This window comes from Vipera berus (assembly GCF_964194415.1).
Source record: "Vipera berus genome assembly, chromosome: 2".
In the NCBI taxonomy this organism is placed as follows: domain Eukaryota; kingdom Metazoa; phylum Chordata; class Lepidosauria; order Squamata; family Viperidae; genus Vipera; species Vipera berus.
Window position 1 is genome coordinate 269531517 of NC_138203.1, and position 27275 is coordinate 269558791.

Consider the following 27275-nt stretch of genomic DNA (forward strand, 5'->3'; position numbering starts at 1 on the left):
ACACGATTGCACTCATTTCACATGCTATTAAAGTTATGCTTAAAATCTTACAAGCTAGACTCCAGCAGTGTGTGGATCGAGAACTACCAGAAGTACAGGCAGGATTTCGAAGAGGCAGAGGAACTAGAGATCAAATTGCCAACATACGCTGGATCGTGGAGAAAGCTAGGGAGTTCCAGAAAAACATCTACTTCTGCTTCATTGACTATGCTAAAGCCTTTGATTGTGTGATCACAACAAATTGTGGCAAGTTCTTAAAGAGATGGGCGTACCAGACCATCTTATTTGTCTCTTGAGAAACCTATATGAGGGTCAAGAAGCAACAGTGAGAATTGGACACGGAACCACCGATTGGTTCAAAATTGGGAAACGAATCTGGCAAGGCTGTATACTGTCGCCCTGCCTATTTAACTTTTATGCAGCACATCATGAGAAAGGCAGGGCTAGATGAATCAAAAGTTGGAATTTTGATTGCCAGGAGAAATATCAACAACCTAAGATATGCAGATGATACCACTCTAATGGCAGAAAGTGAAGAGGAACTAAAGAGCCTCTTGTTGCAGGTGAAGAAGGAGAGTCCAAAAATTGGCTTGAAACTTAACACTAAGAAAACCAAGATCATGGCATCTGGCCCTCTCAATTCCTGGCAAATAGATGGGGAAGAAATGGAGGTAGTGACAGATTTTATTTTCCTGGGCTCCAAGATCACCGTAGATGGGGACTGAAGCCAAGAAATTAAAAGACATTTGCTCCTGGGGAGGAAAGCCATGGCAAAATCTAGACAGCACACTAAAAAGCAGATACATCACCCTGCCAACAAAAGTGCATATACTCAAGGCTATGGTCTTCCCAGTTGCAATGTATGGCAGTGAAAGTTGGACCATAAGAAAGGCTGAGAGGCAAAGAATTGAAGCCTTTGAACTTTGGTGCTGGAGAAGACTCCTGCAAGTCCCTTGGACTGCAAGGCGATCAAACTGGTCAGTCCTAGAGGAGATCAACCCTGACTGCTCTTTAGAAGGCCAGATCGTGAAGTTGAAACTCAAATACTTTGGCCAGCTAATGAGAAGGAAGGACTCACTGGAGAAGAGCCTAATGCTGGGAAAGATTGAGGGCAAGAGAAGAAGGGGACGACAGAAAATGAGGTGGCTGGATGGAATCACTGAAGCAGTAGGCGTGAGCCTAAATGGACTCCAGAAGATGGTAGCAGACAGGAAGGCCTTGAGGAATGTTGTCTATGGGGTCACGATGGGTCGGACACAACTTCACAGCTAACAATAACAACTTTATGAAATTGGTAATCTCATATTCTAAACATGTTTTAACAACAGCAATCTCACGGTATTTCTATGGTTATTTCCCTAGTGCAGGGGTCAGCAACCTGAAACAGTGAAAGAGCCACTCGGAACCGGTTCCCTCACAAAAGGAAAAACTGGGAGCCGCAAAAAATGTGTGCGCATGCATGTACATGCGTGCATGCACAGAACAGGGTTTGACTGAAGAGTGGAGCCAAGGTGAGATATGCACCTACCGTGCATATTTTAATTGATTGGTTGAACTTTTTTAGTCCCACTTTTTTGGGGGGGAATGCACATGGCAGAGCACTGGGAGCCGCAGGAGACAGCTGAAAGAGCCGCATGCGGCTCCGGAGCCACGGGTTGCAGACCTGTGCCCTAGTGCTAGTGTTGGTCTCCAAGAAGCAACAGTGAGAACTGGACACGGAACCACTGATTGGTTCAAAATTGGGAAAGGAGTCCGGCAAGGCTGTATACTGTCACCTTACCTATTTAACTTATATGCAGAGCACATCATGAGAAAGGCAGGGCTAGATGAATCAAAAGTTGGAATAAAGATTGCTGGAAGAAATATCAACAACCTAAGATATGCAGATGATACCACTCTAATGGCAGAAAGTGAAGAGGAACTGAAGAGTCTCTTGTTGCGAGTGAAGAAGGAGAGTCCAAAAGTTGGCTTGAAACTCAACATTAAGAAAACCAAGATCATGGCATCCGGTCCTCTCAATTCCTGGCAAATAGGTGGGGAAGAAATGGAGGTAGTGACAGATTTTATTTTCCTGGGCTCCAAGATCACTGCAGATGGGGACTGTAGCCAAGAAATTAAAAGACGCTTGCTCCTCAGGAGGAAAGCCATGGCAAATCTAGACAGCACACTAAAAAGCAGAGACATCACCCTGTCAACAAAAGTGCGTATAGTCAAGGCTATGGTCTTCCCAGTTGCAATGTATGGCAGTGAAAGTTGGACCATTAAAAAGGCTGAGCGCCAAAGAATTGAGGCCTTTGAACTATGGTGCTGGAGAAGACTCCTACGAGTCCCTTGGACTGCAAGGCGATCAAACCGGTCAGTCCTAGAGGAGATCAACCCTGACTGCTTTTTAGAAGGCCAGATCCTGAAGCTAAAACTCAAATACTTTGGCCACCTAATGAGAAGGAAGGACTCACTGGAGAAGAGCCTAATGCTGGGAAAGATTGAGGGCAAGAGAAGAAGGGGACGACAGAGAATGAGGTGGCTGGATGGAGTCACTGAAGCAGTAGGCGTGAGCTTAAATGGACTCCAGAAGATGGTAGAGGACAGGAAAGCCTGGAGGAACATTGTCCATAGAGTCGCAATGGGTCGGAAATGACTTTGCAACTAACAACAACAGTGTTGGTCTCACCAAAAAAAAAACCCAACAACCCACCCTGTGTCCCAATTTTTCATTTTTGCTCGAGTAAAGCTCTTTGCTTTGGGTCAATCTCATCAGACTGGAGATAAATTGTTCACTCTCCTTTGGCCAATGTCCAAAGGCACCCTTGCTGCTTCCCCATTGTTGCAAAGTTGTTGCCCATCTCCCTCTATCCAAGTCACCTGCTGGAAAGAAACTTGCACTAGTGTAAATAGTAAGTAGGTAGTGTAAGAAAATAAAAGTGAGAAAAGGAGAGACATCCAATGCATGTAAAAAAAGGGATGGGGTTTCAATCACCCTCTTTGGAAGACACTATATCACAAAATGAGGCAGTCTGGGATGTAGAAGAGCCTGCAAAAGTAGACTAGAAATGATAGCTAGTTACACAACTAGATGTGAGATCATGATGCAACCGGACCTGTCACTTTTCTCCTGCAATGTTGTGATTGGGAGTTGGTTTTTTTTCCTTATTGGCTGATATAACACAGTTGGAAAATAGCAAAATTGCTTCTTTTGTGATGTCCTGGACACACAGTGGAACAGGGACATTTTGAAGTGAATGAAACAGACAATAGAACCAGCACATTTCTTAAGGTAAAGGTAAAGGTTCCCCCGCTCATGCGTGCTAGTCGTTTCCAACTCTAGGGGCCGGTGCTCATATCTGTTTCAAAGCCGAAGAGCCAGCGCTTGTCCGAGGACGTCTCTGTGGTCATGTGGCTGGCCTGACTAGATGCCAAAGGCACACGGAACACTGTTACCTTCCCACCGTAGTGGTCCCTATTTTTCTACTTGCATTTTTACGTGCTTTCGAACTGCTAGGTTGGCAGAAGCTGGGACTAATAACAGGCGTTCAGTCTGTTACACGGCACTCGGGATTCGACCCGCCAAACTGCCGATCTTCTGATCGACAAGCTCAGTGTCATAACCCACTGAGCCACCCCGTCCCTTGCACATTTCTTACCTATATATTATTATATGCTTTTTCAAGCTTTGCAAATTTTATTCTTCTATAGTAGCTTTATGGAATGAATAGATGGTGAAAGGATTTGCAGAATTAATTGAGCTCTATATGCTAAGATTAAATTTTCAAAGGAGAAGGAAAAGATTCTTGGGAGATGGCAAATGTAGAAGAGAAAATCGCCAGGCTATAACCAGAAATTGTAGTGAGAGGCAGGTCAACTGACCTGCTTGTTTCCTGAAGATGCTAAGAGGAAGAAAGACTTGACTCCTTTTTGCATGGCAAGATAGGAAGTCAAAACTATATCAGGTCAATGTTGGAAGTTCAATAGAGTATGATGGTTATTGTCACATCCTACTGCTTATTTATTCAGCAATTATGGAAAAAACCTTCCAGTCTATTGAGATATCATAACCTATTCTCACAAGCATCCTGAATCAATGCACAAGGTATAATCTAGAAGATTCAGCAACACAATATGTCTATTTCTCTCTCTCTAAAATGCCTCATCTTGTCAGAACAAATATTAGAAACAGGCAATTGTTGTTGGGTTATCCCCATAAGATGATGTTTATCTTTAATGTAACATGTAAGAATTGAAAGGGAACCATTAACAAAATTTTGAAGAACATTACATGCTACAGTTGTACCATCTGGAGTGTCTGGTGGTACTCAGCAAGGTGAAGGGTTTTCATCTTCAATTCATAAAATCACATCATATTTCCTAAAGGTGTTGCTTTATGACATTTAGAACTAATCATAACTAATCAGTCTTATGAGTTTAAACTGGAAATCTGACAATCTAATAATCTGAAATTAGTTATGGATTGCATCACCCTCTAATCCACAAACTAATTTGGCTGACCCCTTGAAGGGAAAAGCATAAGAAGACCACACCAGAAAGCTTAGTCCCTATATCATAATGTACAACATATTCTCAGAAATTCACTGTTCAATGAAAAATGTGAGATCTCTGCATCATTTATTTATAGGACCTTGCCAGGTAACAGACCTCTTTGGAACTTGCTTTTAGAAGGACAGTCCTATTGACCACAGAGGACCTTCTTTCCAATGGTTTTCCTCAGGCCCAAAATCATCTCATTTGGAAACTCTAGACGTGATCCCAAAAATTATTATCTCCAGAAGCTACACTTTTATAGCAGAACCTACATTTTTATACCAATGAATTAACTGTCTTAGCAACTGGATGCATCTATTTAAAATTCAGTTTGGAAAATCATTTCCATATAAAAAACAGGGCTCAATGAAATAAATCTCTTTATATTGATTTGATTGCTAATTGGAGGAATAAGTAAGTTGAATTATTCTGGAAAAGGTTTAGATATTTCCTTGTTATTTATTGTTTCTGCTTTGATGACTCAATTTAGTTGAAAGGGTGCCTTAAATCCCAGGAGTTAATCGTCTTTGATTTTGGATGGGTTACACTGCCAGGTGTTTGTTTGTTTTTAGTGGACTTCCTTATATCCGTAGAGGAAGAACTAAAAGACTTTTTCTGGAGAAATTCTATCCATGTGGTTGCGATAAGTCAGCAGTGATATCATGGATACCTTGGATGATATTGTTATTATTAAGGGCATCATAGCCCTTAATAATAACAACATCATGCAAGGTATCTAGTGACACCAGTGCCCCCTAATACAGCTAGAAGTTTAAAAGGCTAAAGGGGGCTTCAACATGGGAGATATGAAGTTCTTCTTTGACTGCTTGATGGGGAAAAAAGGAAGAGCTCTTTTCTGGAATAATAAACTGGGAAGTGGGGAAGATTCTTCCTGAATAATACTATGCATCTTGGAAAATCTCCAACTTTGTCTGTCTTTATTATTCACTTAATATATTTTTTCTTCTGTTTATGTCCAATTCTTAGAGATTGCCTGGACAGGTTCCTGCAGTTTTCCTGGCAAGGTTTTTCAGAAGTGGTTTCCTATTGTCTCTTTCTTAGAATTAAGAGAAACTGACTGGCCCAGAGCCATCCAGTTGAATTTATATCCAAGGCAAGACTAGAGATTATGCTTTTGTGGTTTCTAACCTGAAACATCAAAAATTTATTTAATAGGGCAGTTAAATAACTCTCATCTCTCTGAGGTTCAGTAAGCTACCTACCCATTCTGACGTCTTTTACATCTTTTTATTTCTTGCAGAATGTTTTCCACAATACCCTATCATTTTTCTAAATTTTGCATATCAGCTTGCAAAATTCAGAATAAAAATTCACCAGCCATGACAGAGTCCATCCTTGCACAGACACATTGTTAACTATTAAATCATTAATATTATTCCTTTGCCATAAAGTAACATTTTACTTTTATTGTTATTATTATCTTCTCAGACAGTATACTGAGTAGAATAATATTCTATAATATTTCCATAATTTTTAACTGTAGACCGCTAATGTTGTAGATGTCAACAGTAAAAATTAAAACATATAAAATGTTAACATTTATATCAGCTAACCTTCCCTATTAAAAGGAAAATAGTGGAAAAGATAAAAGATAAAAGATAAAATTAATCACTAGTGTAAAGTACTTATCAGAAATTACCTTTGAAATCTGTGGTTTGGAGGCTCAAAGAAGAGGTATGGTTTAAATATGGTGCTAGATGTAGATATGATTCCACTAATCAGGAAATCTCCTGCCTTATAATAATTAAATCTGTGGTCTTCTTTCTGTATATTTAATGGACATTTCATTGTCAGCATCCCACATGGAAAATGGGACACCAGGAGAAGCAGCAGCAGCAGCATTTCAGATATCATGATGAAGATCTTCTGTAGTTCTGTGAGACAGGTGCCCACTGTCTTTGGCCTCAGAGCTATCTAACGAGAAGCACAGTTCTCTTGCCAAAGAACACAGATCCACTGACTTGATCAAGCAAGAGAAACTTTAATCTGGCACATTAAAGGGGCAGCATTAAAAGTCAGACCTGTACATTTGTGCCGACAGGAGTCTCATCGTGTGTTCTTCATCATCCTTGAGCTCCTCGTGGACCAGAGCTTCAGATTTTTATAAGAATTAATAAATATTTGTGAAATCCATTGATGTGGGTTACTAACATCTACCTTGTTTCAAAATAACCTTGGGTGGGAAAAGTCCCCTAGGCTTTAGTGGAAGATGAAGTAATCATTCTGATTTTGATAATTAGACAGGGATTTGAGAATCACAGTCGATTCTCTGTATGACTTCATTTACTACTCTGCATGAGGTGGAAAACTTTACTTGACTTATGGGTGTATTTCCAATTTAATCATCAAAACAACAACTCAGGGTATTTCTTAATCCTGTTATTCAAGAAACGTACTGTGCGATGAGTACTCTGGGGGAAGGAGAATATCTGGTCCTTTTATATTTGGGTTTCTCATTGAGTCACAGCACAGAGAAAGTACTGATTGTGCCACTAGTGGACCCTGAATCTCTGGTGGGGTATTCATCTTGCCTCTGCTGCATCTCTCCCAGGCTTTCAATATTCAATCATGATTTAACTTTAGAGTCTAGCTTTTAATGCCATCAATTATGCTATGCTTCTGGGTTGCCTGAAAGAATTGGGACTGGGAACCACATATCTGGAAAAGATAATCAGACAACAAATCAGCGAACACCTTGATGCAAACAAAGTCATCACTAAAAGTCAACATGGGTTAGTCAAAAACAGATCGTGCCAGACAAATCTTATTACATTCTTTGACCAAGTGACACAATTAGTGGACCAGAGGAATGCTGTAGATATAATTTACTTGGACTTCAGTAAGGCATTTGATAAAGTAGATCACAACCTACTACTTGATAAGATAGAAAAATGTGGGTTAGATAGCATCACCACCAGATGGATTCGTAGCTGGCTGACAGGCCGTACTCAGCGTGTGGTCCTCAATGGAACTGCATCTACATGGAAGGAAGTGTGTAGTGGGGTGCCCCAGGGCTCTGTTCTGGGCCCAGTGCTCTTCAACATCTTCATCAACGATTTGGATGAGGGTATAGATGGGGAACTCATCAAATTTGCAGACGACACCAAGCTGGCAGGAATAGCCAATACTCCAGAAGATAGCTTTAAGATACAGGAGGATCTGGGCAGACTCGAACACTGGGTGCTATCTAACAAAATGAAATTCAATTGTAAAAAAAGTAAGGTTCTACATTTAGGCAGGAAAAATCAAATGCACAGGTATAGTATAGGTGGTACCTTGTTCAATAGTAGTAACTGTGAGAGAGATCTCGGAGTCCTAATGGACAATCACTTCAATATGAGCCAAGAGTGTGCTGCAGCTGCCAAAAAAGCCAACACAGTGCTAGGCTGCATTAACAGAGGGATAGAATCAAGATCACGTGAAGTACTAATACCACTTTACAATGCCTTGGTAAGGCCACACCTGGAATACTGCATTCAGTTTTGGTCACCATGATGTAAAAAAGATGTCGAGACTCTAGAAAGAGTACAGAGAAGAGCAACAAAGATGATTGGGGGACTGGAGGCTAAAACATATAGGGAACGGTTGCTGGAATTGGGTATGTGTAGTTTAATGAAGAGAAGGGTGAGGGGTGACATGATAGCAGTGTTCCAATATCTCAGGGGCTGCCACAAAGAAGAGGGAGCCAAGCTATTCTCCAAAGCACCTGAAAGCAGGACAAGAAGCAACGCATGGAAACTAGTCAAGGAGAGAAGCAACCTAGAACTAAGGAGAAACTTCCTGACAGTTAGAACAACTAACCAGTGAAACAACCTGCCTCCAGAAGTGGTGAATGCTCCAACACTGGAAGTTTTTAAGAAGAGACTGGACAGCCATTTGTCTGAAATGGTGTAGGGTTTCCTGCCTGAGCATGGGGTTGGACTAGATGACCTCCAAGGTCCCTTCCAACTTCTTCTTCTTCTTCTTCTTCTTCTTCTTCTTCTTCTTCTTCTTCTTCTTCTTCTTCTTCTTCTTCTTCTTCTTCTTCTTCTTCTTATTCTTATTATTATTATTATTATTATTATTATTATTATTATTATTATTATTATTATTATTATTATTATTATTATTATTTACTGATTTAAGCACCAGTTAAATAGAGCTGGTTTTCCTTTCACCTGTGTCAAAATTATGTGCTCAGTAAAGTTTTGCATTAGAATTGGATAATCTCGGCTGTGTTTTTGTTGGGTTCATCAGTCAGAACCTTGACACCTACAGCTTTAAAATGCTCTGGAAGAAATGGATTATGGATCCATGGCAGTCATGGTTGAGGCCAGAATACAGTACAAGACACCATTGATCATGCTTGTAGATGGTTTCTGGTAGGCTTGGGTTGGATGTGGTAGATCAAACCTGGTCCATACAATAACTGAATAGCAACCCCTTAGATTTTGGAATATTGCTATCAGGTCACCCTTAGTCCTTCTTTTCATTAAACTAGACATATCCAATTCCAGCAACACTTCTGAATATACATTTTAGCCTCAATTCTCCTGTAGTTATCCCAGACTCCAAAAGACCTTTTTGATTCCTATATTAAAAGTTATAAGGTTCTGCATTCCTGAGTTGTAGTGATAAATCTCTTTACACTTGTATATAACAAGACTTGTCTTTTATAATTGTCCTTGCTTCAAGATAAAACCTCTGCCTTCCCCCATTTACAATTATGAAGTCTGCATTCCTGTGATAAACCTTTGTCCCCTGCTTCATTTATAATTGTATATAACAAGACTTGTCTTTTATAATTGTCCTTGCTTCAAGTTATGTTTCAAGTTATGTTTCAAGTTATGCCTTTCAAGTCATGCCTTTCAAGTTATGTCTTTTAAGATATGCCTTCCTGATGACAACCCTTGTATTCTCTGTTAGCATTTGTATACGATAAGCTATGCTTTATTGTTTCCTGTGATGACCTTTGCTCTCTTCATTAGCAGTTGTATGCAATGAGTTACGTTTTCCTTTGACCTTCCATATGTTGCTCCCTCATGAGTGTACTTCCCCCTCCCTGATGAAACTGCTCAATAAAAAGAGTGCTGTGCAAAGCTGTTCGGGGGGCAACATCATCCACCCCGGGCACTCTGTGCTCTCTCACCTTGAACAAACTTGTGTTGGTGCCTCAGTTTGTCCTAGGATTCTGTCTCTGCGCTATCGCAGTTCCCAAGTGTGACCGTTGGAACGTCCGGCACACTGGGTCGGTGGCAAAGGGCTAAATCCTTCCCTATTCAAGGTGTTCACCCTTGCGAGGGTCCCTCTAAATTCTCACCCCTGTTACGGGGCTCTAAGAGTTGAGGCCAGAACCCTGACCGGTCGCTCAGCGCAACAACTGGGGGCTCGTCCGTTGGATCTCAGCTTCAACTCCACAGTACGACTCCTGTCCAGGGGTGTACTGCCTGCACTCCTGTTACTTCACACCTCGGAGAAGGCTTTTAATCATGAGTAATGGGCTCCCCACTTTTCAAAGTTTCGTCAGGTCATAGGGACGAACTTTTTAATATAGTGGAGAAGGCTAATTTTGTTCAAAAACACAATGGCACCATGGTCCATCCTGCAGGAAAGAGACTTTTAACAAAACTTTTACAATATATTAACAAAAATTGTCCGGCTTATCCGGAATCAGGCACTTTGTCTGTTATAACCTGGGAAAAGCTAGGTAAATATCTTCACAGTCATCCCAGGGCGCCTGCTGACATTTTGTCCGCATGGCAAGCAGTGATGGCAGCATTAAAACTTTTGCCATCTCCTTTAGATCTGACATCTTCTACCTCTACACCTCTTGATCACTCTTCTGATCTTCCGCCTTCATCCGTGCCGCCCCCACCCTATGAAAAATCAGAGAAACTTCCTCCTATTGCTGTGCCTGTCCCCCCCTCTGCTCTGCCTCCGGAGAATCTTCCTTCTGCCTCTTCTCTTTGCCCTGCTGTTCCTGTCCCTCTCTCTGCTCCCGGCAAAGAAGAAAAAGCCTCTGAGCTTGTTGCCATTACTATTTCTAAACCCCCTCCTCCCCCCTTCCCTCCTCCTCCTTCTCCAAATCTCTCTCCTCCGCCTCTCCGCCCCACTCAAGGGGCACCTTTTGTTCACTCTATGCTTACAGCTCATGCCTCCGGGACATTTCTTTTCCTCTTAATGCTTCTAACCCCTCTGAACTTTTCACTGATTCTCTTTTTCATTAAGCCTTTTCAGTTTCTCCGGCTCCCCCTCCTTATGAGGATTCAGCCGGGAGAAACTCAGCAGGGCACCTCAGCTGCCTCAGGCTCAGCCAGAGTCTGTTAAATCACAATTGAACATGGAAGATTTGTCATCTTGTTATCCTGTTAATTTTTTGCCAGCACCAGCAGCCGGAGGTTAACCAATCCAAGAGTATAAACCCTTGCATCATGAATTGATCAACTATGTGCAAGGATTTTTAATAAGTATAGATAAGCTAACATGGTTTTGACTCTATCACAATATCTTGTTTGGGAATCTGAATATAAATAAAAAAGAAATAGAGAAAAAATTCTTGCTGGATTACCTCAAGGAGTAAATAGGGATCAATTATTTGGCACGGGACAATTCATTACTAATGACCAACAGGCTCAAAGCCCAAGGGAGGCTTTTAATTTGATACAGGAAGGGGCTTTAGCAGCTTTCCGCAAGATAGATGATCCTCACGGAAAAGCTAAAATGTCTTTTGCAAAGGTTTATCAAGGTCCCAATCAGGCTTATTCAGAATTTGTGGATAGACTGCAGGAAGAAAATACAAGGCAAATAGACAATGAATATGCCCGAAATGAACTCCTGTTAGAATTGGCTTATGTGGGGCTTGAAAGAGCCTCTTGGGGCGAGCTGTTCTCAGTAAAGTCCAGGGGGCGCGCCTGTTGATTTCAACTGCCTGGACTTGTCTGAGATCTAGCTTCCCATTGCAGGCTCCGAGCCAAACTAAATTGACAATTCTGGTCTACCAAATCAAAGAATAGGAAAGTAGTTGTTGTTGTAACCTAAAGAAAAGAAAAATCAAAGAAATAAAATCAAGTTTTTCTTCTATCTTTTTCTTTTTTAATCTAGCTCTTTGGATTATTGTTTTGGCCTAAAACCCCAAATTGATATGTGTGTTTTGCTCTGTTTTAAATAAATGTTGTTTTAATAGTATGTGTGTATATATGTCTGTCTGTGTTGTTCTGTGTTATTTCCAAGACTTGGAAGAGGGTCAAAATCCTCTCTGATAACACCAAACAAAAAGGCCTTATTTAACAATGTATGGTTTGTCTGGAGAAAGTATGAAATGAAATTTTTGTATGTGAAATTGTTTATGCAAGCAGTCAGAATGGAAGTGAATGAGTTAATTTGCTGATATGTAAATGTGAGTGTGTTAGCCCTCAAACCCACCTACCACCCCCCACCCCGTCCCAGGCTGTGAAAGGAACAGTAAACTGCAGATTTTATTGTTGTAAAAGCCATGGAGGATGTGTGAGAGAATTTATGGAAAATGCATGTAAAGGAGAGCAAACTATTTTTTTTTAGTGGTGAGATTTTTGTAAAGTTTCTTCCCCCCCCCAACCCCGCTGTGTTACTTTAAGAGTGAGAAAGGGAGAGACAGCCAGAAGAGGGGGGTGGCTGGTCCTTTTAACCATTTTTTTTTCTCTGCTTAGAATTCCAGTCTAAGAAAGGGGGGGTGGATGTGAAACTTGATGCCCACTCTTGCAGTTTCAGCTTGCAATTTTTTTTACTCGAAAGAGGAGAGATTAATTGTTGGACAAGTTTTTGGAATTCTTTGAGTTTTAGTTAAACATCACCCAAAAGAAATTACTCTGATCTTTTTGTGGAGTTGTTTTTTGTTTTTGTTTTTTGTTTTTGATGTTTTTGTGTCTGTGTGCAGGACACATTGATGGAAGGTGATATCTGGGAGAATTTCCCTCCCTTAATCAGCACTAACCTGTGGATTTTATGCCTTACAACAGGCTCTGAGATTGTTAATACAGGAAAGGAGGAACATATACACTGACTCCAAATATGATTATGGAATCTTCAATACTTTTGGAGAAGAGAAATGTAGAGGATTGATTAATAGCTAAGGGAAACAGTTGGCTCATGCAAAAGTTGATGTGAGTCTGTTCCTTTTGCTGCTATTATTTTAAACACACCTGGACTGTTTACTGCTGCTATTGTTCAACATGCTAACCAATTGAAAATTTTGGAGTGGATTCATTTATCCCACATGCCCAAAGTTGCTGTTTTAACCAGAGAAGCACAATTGGCTCAATTGATTTTTAATTCACTGAACGAAAGCCTTGATTGGGCTGGAGATAGACACTTTTTTTGTGTCTATGTCTTTGCAAATTTGGGAATCATTTTTTCAAACCTCAAGTGAATTGCAATTTTCCTTAGCTGATTGGCATGGCAAGGTTTCTTGCCACCCACCACCCGATTGCAATGCAAATTGTTCGCACTAACCAAGCAAACAACACCCCAGCGGTCAGCTCAAAAAGCTGAACTGGCTGCTTCAATTTTGGCCTGTCAACTTTTTTCCTTTCAACCTTTGAATCTTATTGTGGATAGCTTTTATGTTTATCACACAATTCAAGTGATTTATGGATCTTATTTATCCCCCTCCATTCAACCAGATTTGTTACAACTTTTTTTAACCTTGCAAAATTTGCTTTTTCAACGCCAACATCCTATTTTTGTTGCTCACATTCGTAGTCATCAGCCTTTTCCAGGTTTTTTGCAAGTGGGAAACAATGTTGCAGATCAGGCTGCCTCCGGTCCTTCAGCCTGTTCTTTGCAACCCCTCACCCCCTGGGAAAGTCATTCATATTTTCTTCAAAATTCCAAAGCTTTGCAAAAGCAGTTTGGCATCACCGCTGCAGAAGTTATTGCAATTCGCCAGCAGTGTCCAACCTGCAGCAAACAAGCAACTGCAATCCCTATGGGTGTCAATCCAAGGGGATTGGAGCCTTGCCAAATTTGGCAAATGGATGTTACACAATATGCACCATTTACCCCATGGAGGTATTTGCATGTTTCAATTGACACCTTCTTGGGATTCATCATGGCCACCCCCCAAAGGGGAGAAGCCACTAAACATGTAATTAATCATTGTATTCGGACCTTTGCAGTGCTGGGATGTCCAAAAGAACTCAAAACAGATAATGGCCCTGCTTATAGCAGTCAAGCCATGGCAGAATTTTGTCATCATTGGCAAATCACACACAAATTTGGAATTCCATATAATAGCCAAGGCCAAGCCTTGGTGGAAAGGGCTAACCAAACCTTGAAACATGCTTTAGATCGTTATAAAAATCAGAACGGGGGAAAACGAAACCCCAACCTCCCAGCAGTGCAAGAAACTCTTAACCTTTGCCTCTACACTCTAAACTTTTCAAACTTCACTGGCCATCCCTTAACCACAGCTGCAGAGCAGCATTTTTCTTCTTCTTCTTCTTCAGATCTCCCTAAGCCACAGGTTTGGTACCGACAACTTCCAGACCTAACTTGGAAAGGCCCTGCAGACCTTCTCACTTGGGGAAGAGGCTACGCAGCTGCTCAACTGCCAGACAAAGTGCTGTGGATCCCCGGTCGCCACGTTCGTCCGTATCATGCCTCCACAAACACAACTGCAGAACCCATTAAAGATGACAGCATGGTTTGTGACTTTTTTCAGCTTTAACACCACTGACTGATGCCACTAAAACACAATTCCATCTGAAAGCTTACCCCAGACGTCAAAGTTTTGCCGCCTACTCAGCCTGCAGTATTTCATTGTGCTATCCCATCCCGTTCTTTACAATGGCTCACACCTTTGACATTGGTTCCAGTCAAAAATGACTCTTTTCACACTGTTTTTGCCCATCGCATGGACCCAGAAGGAACAACCTGTTGTTAACAACGAGTCTACCATCATCATCTATGTGAACTCTGTAGCTCATGTTCCTGTCCAAACTTGAAATGGTTTCAACTTTCAGGAATTACTTGGCTCCTGGTTTCCCAAATTACCTGGTTTACAAGCTATTGTAGCTTTAATTGGTATGATTGTATTAGGATGCATTATTTTACCTTGTGTCTTGCCTATTTTTATCAGAAGTATTACTAACAGTATTTCTTTGATAGCTGAACAGAGAGCTGTTAAACAAATTGATTCCTTATGGCACAGTAAGTATCAATTCAAGGAATGTTTAACTTCTCTCCCTGGCTGACCACCCTTTTCTCAGCCATAGCTGGTCCTTTAATTTTGTTATTACTTGCGTGTGCAATTGGCCCATGTGTTATGGGTAAACTTTTAGATTTTCTACACCGAAGGCTGAGCAGCATTAGCGATGACATTCTGTTGATGAAACACACTGTTGACAGTGAATACAAACATCCTCTTTTAGAATTCACTTCTGACCCAGAGACTGATGCACCCTCACACCAACACTCTTTGAAAGGAACACTGGCGCAGGCACAGGAGGTATCGAAGGATTTCTCTTTTTCCCGCGTAAGTATCCTAGAAGAGAAAGTTCTGGACATTGAGGGGCCTTCTCAGTAATTGGCCTTAAAAAACAGAAAAGGAGGAGTTGTAGTTATCCCAGACTCCAAAAGACCTTTTTGATTCCTATATTAAAAGTTATAAGGTTCTGCATTCCTGAGTTGTAGTGATAAATCTCTTTACACTTGTATATAACAAGACTTGTCTTTTATAATTGTCCTTGCTTCAAGATAAAACCTCTGCCTTCCCCCATTTACAATTATGAAGTCTGCATTCCTGTGATAAACCTTTGTCCCCTGCTTCATTTATAATTGTATATAACAAGACTTGTCTTTTATAATTGTCCTTGCTTCAAGTTATGTTTCAAGTTATGTTTCAAGTTATGCCTTTCAAGTCATGCCTTTCAAGTTATGTCTTTTAAGATATGCCTTCCTGATGACAACCCTTGTATTCTCTGTTAGCATTTGTATACGATAAGCTATGCTTTATTGTTTCCTGTGATGACCTTTGCTCTCTTCATTAGCAGTTGTATGCAATGAGTTACGTTTTCCTTTGACCTTCCATATGTTGCTCCCTCATGAGTGTACTTCCCCCTCCCTGATGAAACTGCTCAATAAAAAGAGTGCTGTGCAAAGCTGTTCGGGGGGCAACATCATCCACCCCGGGCACTCTGTGCTCTCTCACCTTGAACAAACTTGTGTTGGTGCCTCAGTTTGTCCTAGGATTCTGTCTCTGCGCTATCGCAGTTCCCAAGTGTGACCGTTGGAACGTCCGGCACACTGGGTCGGTGGCAAAGGGCTAAATCCTTCCCTATTCAAGGTGTTCACCCTTGCGAGGGTCCCTCTAAATTCTCACCCCTGTTACGGGGCTCTAAGAGTTGAGGCCAGAACCCTGACCGGTCGCTCAGCGCAACATTCTCCTAATTATCTTTGTTGCTCTTCTCTGCACTCTTTCTAGTCTAGGCCAATTGAGAGAGTGGGAATGAATTTCCCTCTCCCCCAAAATTTATCACTTTCCTCTACTGAATCAATGCTCGTCATTTGCAAGTACAGAGCACCAGGGGAATTCTTTGTCTCATTTCTCCCTGTGTGAATTTCCATATACCTCACTCAAAGTAACTAAGAATATAGAACATAAAATAATATAATTGGATCTTCTCATCCAACCTCCTGCTCAGACAAGAGACCCTCTATAATTTAAGATAAATGGTTGTCCAGGCTCTTTTTTGAAAACCTTCAGTGATGGAGCACCCACAATTTCTGAAGGCAAGATGTTCCATTGGTTGGTTGCTCTCACCATTAGTAACATTCTCCTTACTTCTAGGTTGCTTCTATCCTTGATTAGTTTCCATCCACTCTTTCTTGTCTTGTCTTCTGGTGCTTTGGAAAATAAGGTCACCTCCTCATCTTTCTGGGAGCCCCTCAAATACTGGAATAGTGCTATCATGTTACCCCAAGTCCTTCTTTTCTCTAGACTGGCCATATCCAAATCCTGCAACGGTTTTTCATATGTTTTAGTCTCCAGGCCTTTAATCATCTTAGTACGTTTTCCAAAGTCTCAACATCTGTTTCATAATGTGGTGACCAAAACTGGATGCAGTATTCCAGGTGTGGCCTTACTAAGGCTTTATAAAGCACTGCTAATACTTCACATGATTTTGATTCTATGCCTCTGTTTACACAACTAAGGATTGTATTAGCTTTTTTGGCTGCTGCCACACACTGCCGGCTCATGTTTAAGTGATTGTCCATGAGGACTCCAAGGTCCCTCTCACAGCTATCTGTTCTTATCCTTGCCTAAGTGTAAAACCTTGCTTTTTTCCACATTAAATTTCATTTTGTTGAAGAGAGCCCATTGCTCAAGTCTGTCAAGATCCTTTTGGATCCTGCATATGTCTTCTGGGATGTTGCTATTCCTGCCAGCTTATTCCCTTCCTTCTACTCCCTCATCTAAGTCATTTATGAAAATATTGTTGAGTACTGTACCTAAGAAGGATAGTTGTGGTACTTCACTGCTTACTTCACTCCATGTAGCCATAGTACCATTAAGGATTACCCATTGATCTGTTTATCAGCCAGTTACAAATCCATCTGGTGATAATGATGTCTGTCCCATATTTTTCTAGCTTACCAAGAAATAGGATGTGGTCTATTTTGCCTTACTAAAATCTAAGTATACTATCTCCACAGAATTTTGCTGGTGTACTAATTTAGTCACTTTGACAAAGAAAGAAATTAGCTTGGTTTGGCATGAACTGTTTTTAACAAACACATGTTGGCTCCTAGTTATAAGTTTATTTGCTTTGAGATATTCACAGATCTGTTTTTGATTATCTTTTCCACGATCTTCTCAGGTATTGATACCAGACTGATTGGTTTGTAGTTTCCTGGCTCTGGGTTTTTTCATCATTGTTTTCATTGGCAAGAGATTTGCATCTCATCTAAAAATATATAATGAGCAAATCTTCTTGATAAAACATCTCTAAATTGGTTTCAAAAACCTGTGGGACCTGCATTTTATTTGCCTGGCATTTTTATTATTCTGCTACTGTGAGCCAACCTTTGTAGTCAGTAAAAGGGGAAAAAAGCAATTCCATTTTTATTTTTGAAGGTCAGTTCAGTTGTCATGACAGCTGATGAAGTGACCTGCTTGCTGGTTTTAGAGAAAAGAGTTCCACTGGGCCAGCCTAGTATGTAGATGTTAGCAATATTTTGGATAAAAACATAACTGCCAAAATCAAGATCACTCACTGTTTTTCACTATTAGATGGTCCTTCGTATTCATGTCAGGTCTCAGAATGATGATGTAACATTTTGGGACAAAGATGCAGCCGAGTAAGCCCAGGCTGGAGGTCAGGATGGAGAAGATCTGCACAGCCACCATGTATTTTCCTTTGGTGCTCAGGTAGGCAGGGACAAAAGAAACCCAAACACTGCAAAAGAGCAGCATGCTGAAGGTGATCCACTTGGCTTCGTTGAAGGCCCCTGGTAGTTTTCGGGCTAGAAAAGCCACCAAGAAACAAATGGAAGCCAGAAAGCCCAAGTAGCCAAGGGCAGAATAGAACATGATGACTGAACCTTCATTGCATTGCAGTACAATCTGCCCTTTTTGGGAATGTAAATCAGAATCTGGGAATGGGGGAAAGATTCCCAGCCATATGAAACAGATGCCCACCTGAACACCAGAGCAGGAGAAGATAATGAAATTGGCCAGAGATTTCCCCAGCCATTTCCTCATTTTGCTGCCTGGCTTTGTGGCCAGAAATGCCATCACCACCATGATCGTCTTGGCCAGCAAGGATGACACAGCAACTGAGAAAACAACACTGAAAGCAGTTTGTCGAAGAAGGCAGGTCACTTTCTTGGGTTGACCAATGAATAGAAGGGAAGTCAAGAAGGAAAGCAAGAGAAAGATCAGCAGAATGTAGGTGAGATCACGGTTGTTAGCTTTGACTATTGGAGTTTCTCGATATTTAATAAAAATTCCTAGAACTAAGGCAGTGGTCAGAGACAAAAAAAGGGCAGAGACAGCCAGGATGAGACCTAGGTTTTCTCTGTAGGACAGGAAAGTTATAACTTTGGGGACACACTGATCCCGCTTCTCATTGGAGAGGTGGTCCTCTGGACATTTTTCACAATGGGCTACATCTGGAAAACACAACTGCTTTTTAACAAGTGATTCAATGACATTCAGCACATCATGACTAACTGTCCAGAAGCAGGATGTAGATAGAGCAATGAAGATTTCTTTCTCTTTTTTTAAAAAAAATGATATTATTAGAATAATGAAATGCAAGGGAAAAATGCTTAATTACTAAGCATGAATAAAGTAGAAAATTATGTTTATGACAAACATTCCTCTCTTCCCTTTTGTTATTTCCCCAAGCTGTGACTAGAATAAACACACATACACAAACACACCACTTCCACACATAATCTATTTGCTTCTGTGTTTGTGTTTTACTTTAAAGTGTAACGATTCTTGCTGGCACCTGACATTAGTTTTGATTCATCTCACATCTTTCTGATTAAAAATCATGTTCTAAAGCTTTAAATATATCCTGCTGTGCAATGTATTCCACATACAAGAGCTATTCTTCTTAACAGTTGCTTAAACTTCCATCATAGATACTGTAGATCAGTGTTTCTCAACCTTCAAAACATTAAGATGTGTACTTCAATTCCCATAATTCCTCAGCCAGAATTCCCCAATTCCCTGAATTCCATGACTCCCAAGGAATTCTGGGAGGTCATGTCCACATGACTTAATGTTGCCAAGAATCAATGCTGTAGGTATTGTTAATTGTGACATTGCTGCATATTCTCCAAAGTGACCTCCCAATCTGACATCACTGACAAAATATCTATTTTTCCAATTCTCTCCTAAATTTGTTCTTGCAATTGCCAGAAAAATATCTTAGTAGAGTTTGAGGTTAAGGTTAGGGTTAGGGTTAGCATTTTTTTGCTTTTTGAAACTATACCTATAAAGAATATTTGTGGTTTTGGTTCATTTTGTATAGGATTTTTCTTAATAATTTGATGTACAGTATTTCATTCCAATGCTTTTGAGGTTTGTTTGTTTGTTTTTGCATAACCACTACAGATGTTGAAGTGTTCCTTCTTCTCATGGCTTTTCCAACATTAAATGTTCTATTATTTATTTATTTTGCAATTGTTGATGTAGTTGTAGAACACTTGAAAAATATTTTGCAGCAATTTCTCCTTAAATTATAACTTGGAGTGAATTTTCTATATTTTTCTTTTTGAAAGCTCTTCTCATTTTTGTATTGTGATTAATTGTTTGACATTTTGCATCCATTTTATCATAAAAATGTTTATTTTTTCCATCTCCATGTTGTATTTCAAAAATATATACAGTATATATGGTTGTTAATCATATATCTTTTTTTGTATATGTGTTTCAAATGCTGTCGTGTTTCTTAAGGTCTCGTGGTGCTCCTTCTATGTTCTTGAATTACCTACCTTCCTGCACAGAGATAGTTCCTTCCATGCATGAAGAACAGTCATAGCAGCAAACTGGTTTTTCCTCTCTCATCAGCTTGGTATATCCTGGGAGGCAACTTTCCGTACACCTAGAAGAGGGGGCCTTCTGAACAGAAAAAAAATATCAGAGAAATGTATGAATGAGGGGATTACTTCTAAAAATGGAAGTGAGCAGCAAAGTGGGTTCATGAATTCAAGAGGGTACTTTCAAGATCTTTTTCCACATACAATTAAAATATGTTTGTTTCAGTGAAATTTCTCCACTAACAATTTCATTTCAGCAGGCTATGATCTCAGAGTCCCTTTAATGTTCAGAAAAAGCTGCTGACTCCAGTCCAATCATCATTATCCTGGGATTATTCTGCATTTGGGCTTCAGATCCTGTCAGCTTCAGCCAACTGGTCAAATATACAAAACTGTGGAAAGTCTAGTCCAAAGCATGGAAAGCAAAGGGTTACTTCGTCTTGTCTTAGCAATTGCTAGAACACCATCTGTCAGAACATTTCCTCTGCCTTCTTACAATATGTATTTCTTAGATCTCAATTTACTATCAACTCAGTCTCAAAGAAGACTCCAGTTCTGAAAAAAACATTGAATGATTCAATAGAAGAAAATCTGTGTAACTCAGGGCTGAATTGTAAACTCCTTGATGCTCTCTGGTTTTGACTGCCTGTTTGCAGATATTTCATTACTTGAATAGATAACATTATCAGTGCTATCATCAGGCATTGTTGATGTTACTTAGTTGGGAAATTAACCAGTGAAATTACCTGCAAACAAACAACCAAGCTCAGAGAACACCAAAGATTCCACTGAATAAAATGCCCTACCATAAGTCCCTCAGTGTCAAAGGCCAGTTCACTGGTTTGTGATGCTCCTAGGTTTCCTTACATGCTACAAACAGCTTTGGGGTAGCGAAAAACATGTTTTCCCTTCTACATCAGAACAATGCTGGTATTCCCATCATAAGCAATAGATATTTTAAAAAGTATTTTATTAGTTTTCTATCATTACAATTCATTTGTGCTTAATGAACAATGTGTTGTCTGGGTTGATTTTTGCCTAGTCTTAATGGTTGAATTCTTACTCTCTGTCCCGCTTTTCCAATCATTGATATAATAAATTCTATATTTGGAAGTACTCTGTATTTTCTTTTCCTTTGATTCTCAATCTGAGTCTGTCCATTTCTCCACCGTCCAATATTTTCTTAATTATCGCTTCTTTTGGTGGTGTTATCTGATTTTTCCAGTGCTGTGCAAATACAATCCTTGCTGTGGTTAATACATGTAATGTTAAATATACATTTTGTTTATCAAAATTTTCTGGCATTACGTCTAGTAAAAAAAAGTTCAGGTTTAAAATCTACATGTTTTCCTAACATCTTTTCTCATCAAGTATATATTTTAGTCCAAAAACTTTTTGCTTTTACACATGTCCACCACAAGTGATAATATGTACCAGGATTTTGATTACATTTCCAACATTTGCTAGACATATTTTTAAACATTTTTGCTAATCTAACAGTAGTAATTTCAGTCAATTTCAATCTCTCTGCTATTATTGAGGCAAAAAATATAATCCACATTTAATAATGATATTGGACTATAATTTTTTATCTGTGTCAAATCTCAACCTTCTCTTGATATTAAAGTAATACTTGCTTCCATCCATGTTTGGTAGTTTGGCCTCTAATAATACCTCATTGCATACTTCCTTCATTAGTAGACTTAATGTATCTTGTAGACATTTGTAAACCTCTGCAGGTAGCCCATCTGGTACTGGGGTTTTATCGTTTTTTAATAGCTTCTATCCCTTCCATCATTGTAATTTTTTCATTTAATATTTTTTTTAAGTTTTCTGGTATTTTTTGGTAGGTTTGCATTTTCAAAGTATTGTATCATTTTTTTCTCGAGAAATTCCTACTACATCATATAATTTTTCATAAAATTCTTTTTTAAAAAAATTGCATCAGTTTGACGTTGTAAGTCACCCTTTTCCTCTTGTAGTTTATTATCAGTCTCTTCTCTCTTTCTTTTTTCAGTTTATATGCCAACCATCTTCCTGGCTTGTTTGCATTTTCAAAAAAGTTTTGTTTTAGCCTTTTTATTTGTACAGCCAATTCTTCTGACTATTAAATTAAATTTATGTTTCACTGTCTCCATTTGTCTTTTCACAATTTTCTTTTGTGAATGTATTTGTAATTCTAATTCCAGTTTCTTCAATTCTTCTCTTAGTGCTGTAAATTGTTGGGTTTTTTTCTTCATTCTTTTTAGCCATATATGTTATAGCTCTTCCTTTTTATTTTTTTAAAGAAAAATTCCATTTCCTTTATTGCCAATTCTACAAATTATTTCTCATTTAACAAGGATTGATTCAAAGTCCATCTTGATTTCTTCTTTACCTCTTTCTGGGTCAGCTTTATTGGATTATGGTCTGCCCAAATGTTAGGTTTTACCTCAATCTCATATATATTAGTACTTAGCTCAGGGGACATCCATATAATATCAGTTCTAGGCCAAGATTTATGTCTATTCAAATAAAATGTGTACTGGGTCTTTTGGAGGTTTCTTTCTCAGTATCCTGTATGGAAATTTCTTCTGTCGTTCTGTCTTTCTTCCCTTTTCTCCTCCTTTGCTGCCTTTATAATCTAATTTTCTATCTACAATTGTATTAAAATCTCCTATCAAGCAAATGTTTTCATGTTCCATTTCCAATATTTTCCTGTGTAATTTTTGATAAAATTCTTGTTGCTTGTTATTTGGTGCATATATTGCTCACTTCAGTATCTGTTTTTGATTTATCATTATTTCTACCATTAGGATTCTTCCTTCTTCAACTGAGTAGACCTCTTTGGATTCCAATGTCTCTCTTATATATAAAGTGACTCTGCTTTTCTTTTGAAGTGCTGATGTAAAATAAAGTTTCCCAATTTTGGGGCATTCCAGCAATTTATAGTGTTGTTTTTATATGTGTTTCTTGGAGACAAATTATATCTATTTTTAGTTTCTGTAATCATGCAAAAATATATTTCTTTTTTGATGGGGAGTTGAATCCATTTGTATTGTTCAGAAAATTCCACTTACTTTCTCCATCTTCTTTACTTATATTTAGGTTTTATTCACCTGGTGGACCTTTCCTGTCTCTGTTCTTATATCACCTATTCTCTTTCTTGACCTGTATTTTCTTTTCGTTCTTCTTCTTTTTGTATGGGTGTCTCTTCTGTTACTAACTTTCTCTGTATTTCATCTTCCCAATCCCCTTGTGGTGTTTTCTCTTCAAGAAAACGTCTGTATGTCTCATAGAACTCTGTTGCCTTAAAGATGGAGTCCAATCTATATCTTTTCAAATCCCAATGTATTAATATTGCCTCCAATATTGCCTCTGATTGAACCGCATGTACAGTTCAACGTGAGCCAGGTAACGGGTCCAGGGTTCGGGGCGGCGGGTCTCGAATTCGCAGGGTTGTCTGGCTCTAGCCATGGTGGCAGTTGGTCGTGGATGTGGTGCTTGGCGTTGCCGGTTCGGCTGGCGGTCGTGGGGGGAAGAAGGAAAAATGCCTTTCCCTTCAGCTTGCGGAGCGTTTCCCCAGTGACTTCAGCTCTTGGTCGGCAGCAATCCCACCTTCGTCGCCACTATTGTGTAGTGGGTCCGACGCAAGAGAGACACCAGCCGGTGTGTGAGTTCAGCTCTTTATTGGAAGGGGAAGTGAACTGGGGAATGAGGGCTACCTGGCCTCCTTATATACCTGGCCAGGTAAGCTAACAGCCAATGGGGTTGGCCCTAGGTTTCCCGCCGAAACTGTCCAGGCCAACGCCCCCTGGTGGCTGTTGCTATGCAGGTGCTTGCATACATAACACCCTCCCTTCAAAATTCAAAGAGAAGCAGTTCAAACAAAAGGCTGTCTCTTATATAGTCAGTGCAAAAACATGTCAATGTTTGTAGCATTGACACATAGATTGGGGAAAATGAAACGTCACATGAACACAGCAGGTTCGTTCAGTTGAAAAATCTCTTTGTAACCTGTTTATCTTTTTAAAAAATCAAGATGTACAATGATGTAAGAATGAAGTAAGGTATTTGAATGCATGATGAAAATAGAATAGTTCAGGCGTCCTTTAAGCTGTGTCATCTGAATCATTTTATTTATGATCTGACCCCTTTTGGATTATCATTAGACTTTACAAAATGAAATTAGCTTCAGTGTTCATTCCTACTTGTGGAATTTTGTAGATGCCCAGCATAGTTGAAATGGAAGGAAAGAGCTCCGAATCCGTCCCTTCAAGCACAGCCAGAAGGTTATTTTGTCTTCCACAACTGTAGTTTGGGACATTCTCTTGCCCTGTAGACAGCAAGTCCATCATGACCTCGTATGTTATCCTTGCATTGAAAAAGTTCTCATAGATGCTGTAGCCCAGGGTGATGTTGGGTAGCAGCTTTGGATTCTGGTTGATGTCATGAGTGGCAAAGAAGAAGGGCAGGACGTGCCAGAAGCTCATACTCTGTATACTGCAAGATAAGAGACTGCAGTTGGCTTTCATCTTCAATTCATAAAATCACATCATATTTCCTGAAGCTGTTCCTTTAAGGACATTTATAACTAATCACTTGGATTGCTGTATTATAAGTCTAGTGCACAAATTTGACAATCTAACGATCTGTAACCCAGGATGATGTTTGGTAACAGCTTTGGATTCTGATTGATCTCATGAAGGGGAAAGCAAGAGAAGATCAGACCAAAAGCTCAATCCCTATATTGTACTGCAGGAAATATTCTCAGAAATTCATTCTTTAATAAAATAATGTAAGATGCCTGTATCATTCATTTCTTGGACCTTGCCAGGAGATGGACTTCTTTGGATCTTGCTATTAGAAGGACAGTCCTATCTCATTATTATTATTATTATTATTATTATTATTATTATTATTATTATTATTATTATTATTATTATTATTATTATTGTTATTATTATTATTATTATTATTATTATTGTTATTATTATTATTATTATTATTATTATTATTATTATTATTATTATTATTATTATTATTATTATTATTAATCGCACAGTCAGCCAGATGTTCAGACTGGATTTGGCATTTTTGTCAACCTATCGAGTCCTTACCAAGGACCTGGGATAGGCAGATATGGATGTTTGATAGTATTACAGATATCATCACAGGATGGAAGCAGTTCCTAGTAAGGCTGCCTTTTGCAATTGACTAATGGAGAATTTGTCAATACCAATGGTGTTCAAGTGGTGCTCCAGTTGTTTTGGGATTGCACCCAAGACACCTGTTACTATTGGTACTACCCTTGCCTTTGCCACAGTCTTTCTATTTCTATTTGTAGGTCTTTGTATTTTGTTATCTTCTCCAGTTCTTTCTCATCTATTTTGCTGTCTCCAGGCACTGCCACATCCACTATCCAGACTTTTTTGTCTTTCTTATTGACAATTGTTAAGTCCGGGGTGTTATGTTGCAGGTGCTTGTCTGTTTGAATTCTGAAGTTGTTGTTGTTGTTGTTGTTGTTGTTGTTGTTGTTGTTGTTGTTGTTGTTGTTGTTGTAATCCAAAGCACCAAAAAGAAACAATGGATAGAAATGAACCAAGGAGAGAAGCAACCTAGAACTAAGGAGAACTTTTCTAACTGTGAGAGCAATCAACCAATAGAATAGCTTTCCTTTAGAAGTTGTATATGCTCCATCACTGGAGGCTTTCAAAAGAGACTGGACACCATTTGTTTGAAATGGCTCCAGCAGGGGTTGGACTAGAAGACCTCCAAGGTCCCTTCCAACTCTATTATTCTACGTTCTATATTTATTATTTTCCCCAAATGGTGACTTGGAAATGCATTTTATAGTAATGGATCAACTGTCTTAGCAACTGGATACATTCATTTAAAATTCACTTTGGAAAATCATTTCCATATAAAAACAGGGTTCTATGAAATAAGTCTCTTTATGTTGATTTGATTGCTAATTGGAGGAATATTCAAGTGGAATTATTCTGACAAAGGCTTAGGTGTTTCCTTGTTATTTATTGTTTCTGCTTTGATGACTCAGTTTAGTTGAATGGGTGCCTTAAACCCCAAGTTAATCGTCTTTGGTTTTGGATGGGTTGCAATGCCAGGTGTTTTTTTGCTTTTAATGGATTTCCTTATGTCCTTTGAGGAAGAACTAAAAGACTTTTCCTGGAGAAATTTTATCCTTGTGGTCACTATAAGTCAGCAGTGACATCATAGCGCTTAATAACAATATCATCCAAAGTTATACCAGTGCCCCATCTAAGACAGCTAGAAGTTTCAAAGGCTAAAGGGGGCTTCAATTTGGGATACATCTGTATAAAGTTCTTCTTTGACCCTAAATAACTCTCATCTCTCCAAGGTTCATTAGATTACCTACCGATTCTGACAGCTTTTTATTTCTTTCAGAATGTTTTCCAACAATACCTTATTATAGTTCTGAACTTTGTGGATCAGCTTGCAAAATTAAGAATAGTTTTTAACAATAGACCACTAGAATCATCAATATCAATGTTAAAAATTAAAACATAAAATTGTAGCATTCATACCAGCTAACCATCCCTATTAAAAGTAAAATAGTGGAAAACATAAAATTAATCACCAGTGTTAAGTACATGTCAGGAATTACCTTTGAAATCTGTGATATGGAGGCTTAAAGAAGAGGTATGGTTTAAATGCTGAGCTTGATGTAGATATGATTCCACTAATCAGGAAATCTCCTGGCTTATAATAATTAAATCTGTGGTCTTCTTTCTGTATATTTAATGGACATTTCATTGTCAGCATCCCACATGGAAAATGGGACACCAGGAGAAGCAGCAGCAGCAGCAGTATTTCAGATATCATGATGAAGATCTTCTGTAGTTCTGTGAGGCACGTGCCCACTGTCTTTGGCCTCACAGCTGTCTAAGGAGAAGCACAGTTCTCTTGCCAAAGAACACAGATACACTGACTTGATCAAGCAAGATAAAGTTTAATCTGGTACATTAAAAGGACAGCATTACAATTCTGACCTGTACATTTGTGCCTACAGGAGTCTCACCTTGTATTCTTCATCAACCTTAAGGTCCTTGTGGACCAGATTTTCAGATTTTTATAAGAATTACTAAATATTTGTGAAATCTGTTGATGAGGGTTATTAACATCTACCTTGTTTCAGAATTACTGTGGATGAAAGAAGTCCCCTAGGCTTTAGTGGAAGACAAATTAATTGC

At 39.3% G+C, this 27275-nt stretch overlaps 1 protein-coding gene across 1 annotated transcript; it reads right to left on the reverse strand.

Moving 5' to 3' along the window:
* Positions 1 to 17779: 17779 nt before the first annotated feature.
* On the reverse strand, positions 17780 to 24536 carry LOC308662970 (vomeronasal type-2 receptor 26-like; the record flags this gene model as incomplete). Its single annotated transcript, XM_081319115.1, has 3 exons — positions 17780 to 18744; positions 20020 to 20146; positions 24255 to 24536. The coding sequence occupies 3 exons, from the start codon at positions 24534 to 24536 to the stop codon at positions 17780 to 17782; spliced, it is 1374 nt and encodes a 457-aa protein (XP_081175241.1).
* Positions 24537 to 27275: the final 2739 nt, after the last annotated feature.